Source organism: Chiroxiphia lanceolata, chromosome 19 (genome assembly GCF_009829145.1).
Source record: "Chiroxiphia lanceolata isolate bChiLan1 chromosome 19, bChiLan1.pri, whole genome shotgun sequence".
Classification (NCBI taxonomy): Eukaryota; Metazoa; Chordata; class Aves; order Passeriformes; family Pipridae; genus Chiroxiphia; species Chiroxiphia lanceolata.
Window position 1 is genome coordinate 5,411,457 of NC_045655.1, and position 8,072 is coordinate 5,419,528.

At 49.9% G+C, this 8,072-nt stretch overlaps 1 protein-coding gene across 5 annotated transcripts; it reads right to left on the minus strand.

Moving 5' to 3' along the window:
* Positions 1-1,649: 1,649 nt before the first annotated feature.
* Positions 1,650-7,043, minus strand: CDK3 (cyclin dependent kinase 3). 5 transcript variants are annotated; one of them, XM_032706392.1, is made up of 8 exons: positions 6,878-7,043; positions 6,156-6,330; positions 5,351-5,428; positions 4,887-5,007; positions 4,238-4,408; positions 3,878-3,979; positions 2,960-3,163; positions 1,650-2,558 (listed from the first exon to the last, which is right to left on the minus strand). In XM_032706392.1, exons 2-8 carry the CDS (start codon positions 6,281-6,283, stop codon positions 2,433-2,435), a joined length of 930 nt encoding a protein of 309 aa, XP_032562283.1. In that variant the 5' UTR covers positions 6,284-6,330; positions 6,878-7,043; the 3' UTR covers positions 1,650-2,432. The 5 variants fall into 5 exon arrangements, with proteins under 5 accessions (XP_032562283.1, XP_032562284.1, XP_032562282.1 ...); XM_032706393.1 differs by lacking the exon at positions 6,878-7,043 and adding an exon at positions 6,586-6,833; XM_032706391.1 differs by lacking the exon at positions 6,878-7,043 and adding an exon at positions 6,568-6,833.
* Between the last annotated feature and the right edge of the window lie 1,029 nt (positions 7,044-8,072).

Genomic DNA, 8,072 nt, shown 5'->3' on the forward strand with positions numbered 1-8,072 from the left:
GTCTAACTGGGATTTGAAGCATCCATTCCCAGCCTCCTTCCTCTCAGTAGAGCACTGCTGCTCTGGACCAGCAGCAAGGGCTGGAGCTGGGCTGTGATGGATCAGGAGAGAAACTCTGGCCTGCCAGGGCAAGTCCAACAGCCCTCGGAGCACAGGAGCATGGCCAGGTAAGGATCATGTCCCAGCACAACCCAGGAGCCCTGGACCAGTGCAGTTCCCAGCAGTCCCTGGGTCCCAACTCTTCAAAGCTGCTGAGAACAGCCTTGCTTTGGCTTTGCTCCTTGCAGTGCCTTGGCTTTGCTTCCCTCAGCTTTCTGAAAGCAGGGAAGATCTGTTGGCAACGGGACCGTTGCCTTTCCTGCAGCTCAGCTCTGCCCAACAGGTGAGTTTTCTGCCAGGCTTCCCCTCAGTTGGCTCTGTGGAGTGATGAAATGATTTGGGGGAATGCTCTGTAACTACAGGGACTTTGGAGTTCTGGTGATTAGGCGGTCAGTTAATCATTTTGGACAAAGTGTTCCCTAACTGTGTGGTGGGAGGTGTTTACCTGGGGCTGGGTGAAGATGTTAAGAAATTATTAGGTGGCTGAGCAGTCTAGTCTGAAAAAAACCTCACTAAAAATCTTTTTCTTTGCTACCAAGAGCCCCTCATCTGCAGAAAACAGCTTGTGTCATGTCCTGATGAGTCCATAGGAAGCACCAGCCAGCCATGGGGCTTTCCCCAGGGCCTGGCTGTCTGGCAGGGTTGTCAGTTGCTCAGGAAAAGCCAGGTAGGACTTCTCCTCCCTTCCCAAGCACGCGGTGATGAACCTTGGTCTTCCCAGAGCAGTTATTTCAACACAGCTGTTGTTGATTCCCTTTGCTGGCAGCGGAGTTGGGTCCCAAACATTTAAAATTCAGCCTGTTGCTTCATTTTGTTGGGCTAGATGTGCTGTAGTGTTTTTGTTTATGTTTCTGGACTGGATGAATGTCCTTGGTATTTATTTCTTAATGCAGATCTTTTAAAAACAAAATAGAAATTAAACTCTCCTGCAAATAGTTTGTCAGGTGAGCATTGTTTGCATAGAGCAAACAGTGGAACATTGTATGAAATGAATTGACTTTACAAGGTGTATGCAAAGGCAGGGAAATGATTCCCATAGCAGAATTAATCCATGTCTCCATGGATTCATCCACAAACGTGCCCCTGCTGGCTGTCACCAAACAGAGGCCACAAGATGCTGCAGGGGCACAGATGTCAGGTTGTGCTGAAACCAGTTTTTGAGATCACAGTTATTAGGAGGGCACATGTGTGCACGTGCATGAAAAACAGGAGTGCAGAAGTTTGGCTTCCATGAGTTAAATCTGTCTTTTGAGTATTTAAATAAGCAGAACATAACTATGATCTAGTTTGTGGTGAGATCTGATGGAAAACAAGCCCAGCTTACCCCACTGAGACACTGGGCTGCAGAACCATCAGCTGCTCGCTCCACAACAGAACTGAGAGCACATCTCTTCAGCTGCCAAGGATTTGGGCTGGAAAGGATAAAAGAAGGAGTGTAGGAGATGAGGAAGGAAGAGCAGCTCTGTGGAAAAAAGGACCAGCCAGGTTGTCCTGCGTCAGCAGCCCGATGTGCTGTTCCAAATAATAAACACCAAGGTTTCTGGACAAACTACGAGTATATATTTTATTCTATACTGAAAGAGAAAAATGAAAATTACAAAACCACACCAAGGAGTCAGTGACAATTCTCCAAACACTTGAACTGCAAAAACATTTCCAATACAATAAAGCAGAGGAAACAGCATTACATCTGGAATGATGATGGAAAGTTGGTGGTTTAGCTGTTCCTGTTTCCAGTCATATCCAGCAAGTGCTTTATCCTAACTGGATCTGCTTTATGATAACTGGGTCTTTTGGCTTCTTGGTCCCAGCTAACGCACAAATTAAGACTCCTGATAGTGCTCTTCAGTTTGTGGAAGAGCAGGATGTGAGCTCTGTTAAACAGCTCAGACTAAACAACGTGCTGACAAGCCCAGTGTGGTAACAGCAGTAAAGGGTTGAGCTCCTTTTCCCAAAGTGGAGCTCCAGCACGCCCTGGTGCCAGCAACTGCCACTGGCAGAGCTAGGGATGCTCCAGTGCTGGAGACAGAACTCACTGTGTGTCATCTTAGCTCACTAATGCAAGGACAAACCTCTGAGAGATGCTCTCTTCTCTACATTTAGGTGTTTTATGCTGATAAATGACCCCCATCCTTTTTGCACGTGACCTCTTGAAACCACTCTCTGGCTGCAACACAAACGTTCCCCCAGCAACAGGCTGAGAGTCTCTAAATGCCAAGAATGTCCCCTTCCAGGCTCCTCAGGAGAAGCAAGATCCCGAGTCCCAGCTGGGCCCCAAACCAGACCTGCAGTGCTACCTGGAGGTGCAGGAGCTTGGGGAGAGCTGTGTCCTCTCATCTGCATTCTCTCCGCAGTGTGTGTCGCTGTTCAGGGGTCCCGGAGCTCCTGCTGAGGAAGTACTGGTGGTTGAGGGCTGCCTTGGCTGAGATGCGCTTGCTGGGATCGTACAGGAGCAATTGCTGCCGGAGAAAAACCCAGCAGAGTTAGGATTTTAAAAATTAAATGATCAATTGCACCCACACATGGCTGGGCCCACTTGCAGGTGTTGGTCCTGCCTTTTCCCTTCTCTGGGCTTCAGGGGTCACCCACAACTCAAATTACTGTGGGGATTATGTTAGAAGAATTCCTTGACTCCCAGTGCAGTGGTTACTACAGCCTGTAGTAACCTGCAGTGACTGTCCTGCTTCAGAGCAGGACTGAGCCCTATTCCGTGATTTGATGCTTCTGCAATGGCAGAGGTGAGCTTTAGGCCCAGATCAGACTTACACTTCCAGGTAAATCAGTCTCAAATATCCCTGTTCTTTGCCCAGTTTGAAAAGGTCCTGTCTGTCCCCAGGTCTTATTCTGAGCCCTCACTCACCGTCAGTAAGTCTCTCCCATCTCGATCCAAGTTGGGAACAATGTCCTTCATCTCCTTCTTTGGCCACCGGGGAAAGCTCCCCTTGTAGTCAGGCAGCTGGGTCACGCCAGGCCAGGTCACCTCAGTGGGAGTGCCCAGGGTGCGAAAGATCTGGAAGAGCTGGTCGATCTCAGAATCCCCTGGAAACAGGGCCTTCCTGGTCATCTGGTAGAGAAGAGAAGAAGGCAGTTCCCACCTCTCCATCAGCTGTGTGCCCTATTTCCTGCTGCAGGCAGCCCTTTGTCCCAGCAGGTGCAAACAACTGCACAGAACAGGGCACTTGCAATGCCAGGCAGTGGCTGGGAAAGTCACAAGTGCCTGACTGCTTGTCTCCAGCTCCTCTCCATTGATCCATGCTATCCTGGGGCTGTCCCTCTTTCAGCCAGTCCCTTATCCCTCTTTGTCTTCAGCTTCCAACACCCACTCCTGGCTCGCTCCCTCTCGCCTACTCTACAACTCAAGGACTTTGGGAATGAGGGATAGTGCTATTACATTGCAGGGATAACCAGAGCTCTTCCAAGGGGAGTACAGGCCCCTAGGAGATCCACTCTGCCACGCTACAACAGTGCTAGTTCTCTGCAGCCCACTGTGGAGACATAGTCATCTCCTCCCAGGATCAAAATGCTGCAACAGCAAGACAGAATTTACCCCTTCTTCAAGGAGAGGCACCATGGCCCCATGTACCTGGAACTGCAGCCTTCTGCCAGGTCCCTGAGGGTGGCAGATTTCCCTCTGAGATAAGGATCAGCTAACCCTCAGGGTGGACTTTCCATAACAGGGTGGGAACACAGTATCACAGATGTTCTGCATCTCATCCCATCTTCCCACTGCAGCTGCCTCCTCCCTGCCCATTAAAGAGACTATTTAAACCCATCCTACCATTTCTGCAAAGATGCAGCCGATGCTCCAGATATCCACAGGGGTTGAGTAGTACCTGCATCCCAGCAGTATCTCGGGGGCTCGGTACCACAGAGTCACCACCTGGAAAGGAACCAACAAACAAGCTCTGGAACAAATAAATATACCCTGTACAGAGAAGGTGGGAACCCAGCTGGCAGCCAGGCTAGAGACAGAAGACTTCGTGGGGACATGAGGTAACTTTTTAGGTGCAGGTTAGGATAAGAGCGTGTTCCTGGCTATGGCTGTGCCTCTGTTATGGATGAGTAACTTGTGGTGATGCTGCTGCTACTGTTCACCCACTGTGGATTGTGTACCCCACTGTGGGAGCCTCAACACTACCTCATGAGTGTATGTGCGCAGGGGGACTCCAAAAGCTCTTGCCAGTCCAAAATCAGCCAACTTGATTGCTCCTGCTTCGTTAATGAGCAAGTTCTGCGGCTTCAAGTCCCTGTGGATGACCCTGTGAGAGTGGCAGAAGCTCACACCCTGCAGCAGCTGGAAAAGGTAGTTCTAAGGAGAGAAGAGATTTCAGATAAGGCCATGATGAAAACACTTTGAATGCTGGATTGCGTGAACCAACAAACTTTGGATTACTTATAGATCTGAATGGGAAAAAGGACCTCGCTACAATGCAACATCAGGCTTGTGGGCTACTACTCAGAGACACAAAAAACCTGCTCCCACCCTGCACGGGGTCAGAAGGACTCTAATCCAGGCAATGGATCTAATGTCAGTCCCTTCCACTCATCCATTACTCTCTACAAAGGCAATGAGCAATAGATCCCTGAGTTTGTTCTGCAGCAGAGATGGGCTGGAGAGCCTGGAAACAGCTGGGAAAAAAAATGTACTGAGCAATAGAGGGCTTCCCAGCTGAAATGTTTGAGATCTGAGAGGCTGAGGAATCTCTTCCAGGTGCAGTCTGCCCAGCAGAAGGCAGCAGGGATACATGCTCTCCTCTCTGCCTGTTGGCACTCCTTTCACACTGTACCTTGACCAAGCTTAAAGGGAGCGCTCCAGATTGGCATGAGTCCATGTATTTCTTCAGGTCCTGACTCAGATACTCAAACACTATATAGAGCTTCTTCTGGTTGTGTATGACATCCAGGAGCCTGCAAAAGAAGAAGTGGAGATTCTCCCTTCAGTACCTTCTCCTAGAACTTTATGAATATCCCTCATCCCACAGATGCCTCTGCTCTATGAGCCCTTTGGAGCAGAGAGAGGCAGATTTAAAGGGTACGGCTATTATGGAGCAGCAACGGCTTAGACCAGCATGTGTTGCTGGAGTGAGGTATTGCTGAGAGTTAGGAAAGTGCAAGTGATTCCTGCATTTTCCTGTTTATTTTTCTCCTGTCTGTGCAGTTGGGAAAGGACAGAAAATTCCTCTTGCTGCTTGTACCCAGAGCTCCTGTAGCAGGAACTCATCGATGAGCTGGTGGGGAGGGTTCGTCTTACCTGACTATGTTGGGGTGCTTCAGCTCCTTCAGCAGTGAGATTTCTCGGATCGCAGTGCTGGGGACACCCTCTGACTCCCTGTGGCAGAGAAACCCTGTAACTCAGGGGGATCCCACAGCCCATTGGGGTCCTGTGTCCCTTCCCTCTTCCACCTGCCCAGGGGAGCGTTTTCGATAGAGCAGTGCCAGGGGCGAGGCAGGGGGCAATGGAGTTGTGGGCAAGGAGACGGAGGAAGTGACCCAGACAGTTCAAGTCCCAGGGTAGAGGTTGTTTGGAAGCACCTGAGGGTGCACTTAGAGAGGCAATAATGGTTTAAATGCCTAGGTCTTGATTTTTGGAGGTGGTGGGAGATGAAAGCTCTATGTCTCTCAGGCAGCCGCCTCCCCCATCCTGAGGGGCCACCATGGGGTTGCAGTCCCATCACGATTGCCCCCCAGCCCACAGACACCCCTCACTGTGCAGACAGCCCAGGGCTGATCCAGGGGAAGAGCAATGAGCTTTTACCTGCTCAGTCCCACCTAGGAGGGGCTGAGGCTGACCCCGCTAGGAGGCCGAAGCTCACCAGACCCCCACACCACAGTCCTGAGGGAGAGACCACCTCCCAAAATGGCAGCTGCTTCCCCCTGCCCCGTGCCTTGAGCCCAGGGCCTGGTGTCACTGGGTAAGGCCCTAACCACTCCCACGAGCTGATAGAGACACTTTTTTCCCTCATGTCAGGCTTTTTTGAGCCTCTTGCACCATTTTGGACGTGAGCCTGGCACCATGGTGGGCCCGTGGCTTTGTCCCGTGGCTTTGCCCCACTCACGCGTCCAAGCGGATCTTCTTGAGGGCCACCAGCTGCCCCGTGCGCTTGTTGCGAGCCTTGTACACCACACCGTAAGTGCCCTCCCCGATCTTCTCCACCTTCTGGAATGACTCCTGGACGGCCTCCATGGGGCTGCCTCCGCTTGGCGATGGCAGTGGGGGGTCGGCGCTGTGCTCTGAGGGGGAAAAAACAAGGCGGGAAACAAAAAGGTGAATGTGGAGAAGGGGTTTGGTCTCCCTGGGTGTCCCCTGAGGTGCTGCTGTGGTCTGAGTCCCTGCTTGCTGCTCCCTCAGCCTTGACGGACCCCCTCAGGGACCTGCCTGGGGCGGCTGTGGGTGGACAGGGCTGCCTGGGCGGTCTGGGGGTGTCCGGGGGGCTTCTGGCAGACCCAGAGAATCACACCCTGGTTTACCAGGGCTGGTTGTTCCACCTGAGTTGTGCAGTGTGCTGGCTAAAGCCAGAAATTGAGGAAAATGGATGTACAGAAGCGCTTTGGGGCCTGGGGAAAGGCAGCAAGAACTGCACAGGGCCAGGGGAAGCTCTCCTGCTCCATTTGTACAGTTTTTGGCATCAAGGGGATAATTAGGCTCGTGATTAATGTTCCCTGGGACACGCTGAGGTCAAAGACCCAGCAGGATGTCTTTTTTATTGTGTTTTTTTTTTCTTTTTATATTTCCTTTTTTTATGTGTGTCTTGCACAATTGTCCCTTTAACCTCCTCACCGTGGGCTGTGCCGCTTGGTCAGCCTTTTGGAAGATGCCCTTGAGGAGGGATTAATCATTGACTTGACAGCTGACGGAAGACATGATTAATATAATTTCATGTATTGTGGCACCAGGAAAGGCAAAGCCAAAGGGAATGTCGTCTGGAGGGCTTGGAGGCTTCACATCTCTGGGTGGTCATGGACATAGCAGCTGAGTGAATCCACAGGGAAGACCCCAACTTTTAGGGCTGATTTAGCCCATTGCTGAGCCAGCAGCTTAATTTCTTTTTTTTTTTTTTATTAATCCTGATTTTGCTAATTTGAAAAAAACAAAGCATTAGTTGCTCTGTGGCAGAAGTGGGATCCACACGGCCATGGCAAACTCTTGTGTGGGTTCTCTGGTGGCTTATGAAGGTCGAGTTTGCACTGAAATCTCCGTTTGAAGTCATTGCCAAATTTGCTCTTTCTTTACTGGTAGGATTTGTGGGTTGATTTTTTATCATAACACTTGTAGAAACCTGGTATTCTGGATGTTCTCAGTCCTGGCATCTTGGATAATCCCAACTCTGGCAAACTTGGCCATTTGGATAAAATTTAAGCACGAGGAGGAAGGTAGAACAGATAGGAGATGAGGTGTAAACATAAATGCATCATGACAGACTCGCTGTTGCCTTACACAAAACCAGGTTATAATCTTGCCTCTTGAAATCATGCGTTTGGATTTGGGCTCAACAGAGTGTGCTCAGTCACAACTTTTCTATTTCTGTAACCAGGTGAAGAAAACCATAAGACTAAATTATGATTAAAGATTAATGCAAGTACTGTAATTGTCATCTCAGGCCCTTGAATCAAGCCTGCCTGCAACGGGATTGTGCCAACACCTGTTGTATTTTATCTGCTGCTATGCACTGGACAGCTTCAGTCCTTATTTTCTGCACATTTCAACAAAAAAACCATTTTATTCTCACTTGACATTAGTGATTTTTCTGTCCTTCTGTCAGTGGTTTAATTCTGCTGGGTGGGCCTGGCGCCATGTTCTTAAACCAGAGTGGCTCTGATGTAAACTTCATCTCCTTTTCTTGCGACTTTTTCAAACCAAACCAATTCCTTACACACCTAGTACTTAGGAGAAGGAGGAAAAATGTGTATCACTGAATTTTCTTACATCATCCACAGGGTTTGTGCAGGGTCTAATGCATTTGACTTGGCAAGAA

Coding starts and splice junctions, on each gene's coding strand:
- CDK3 (XM_032706392.1), bottom strand. CDS start 6,283: ATGGAGGCCGTCCAGGAGTCATTCCAGAAGGTGGAGAAGATCGGGGAG. Junction 3,980..4,237: donor TGCGCACATACACTCATGAG/GTAGTGTTGAGG, acceptor GTTCCTTTCCAG/GTGGTGACTCTGTGGTACCG. Junction 2,559..2,959: donor ATGGGAGAGACTTACTGACG/GTGAGTGAGGGC, acceptor TTTCTCCGGCAG/CAATTGCTCCTGTACGATCC.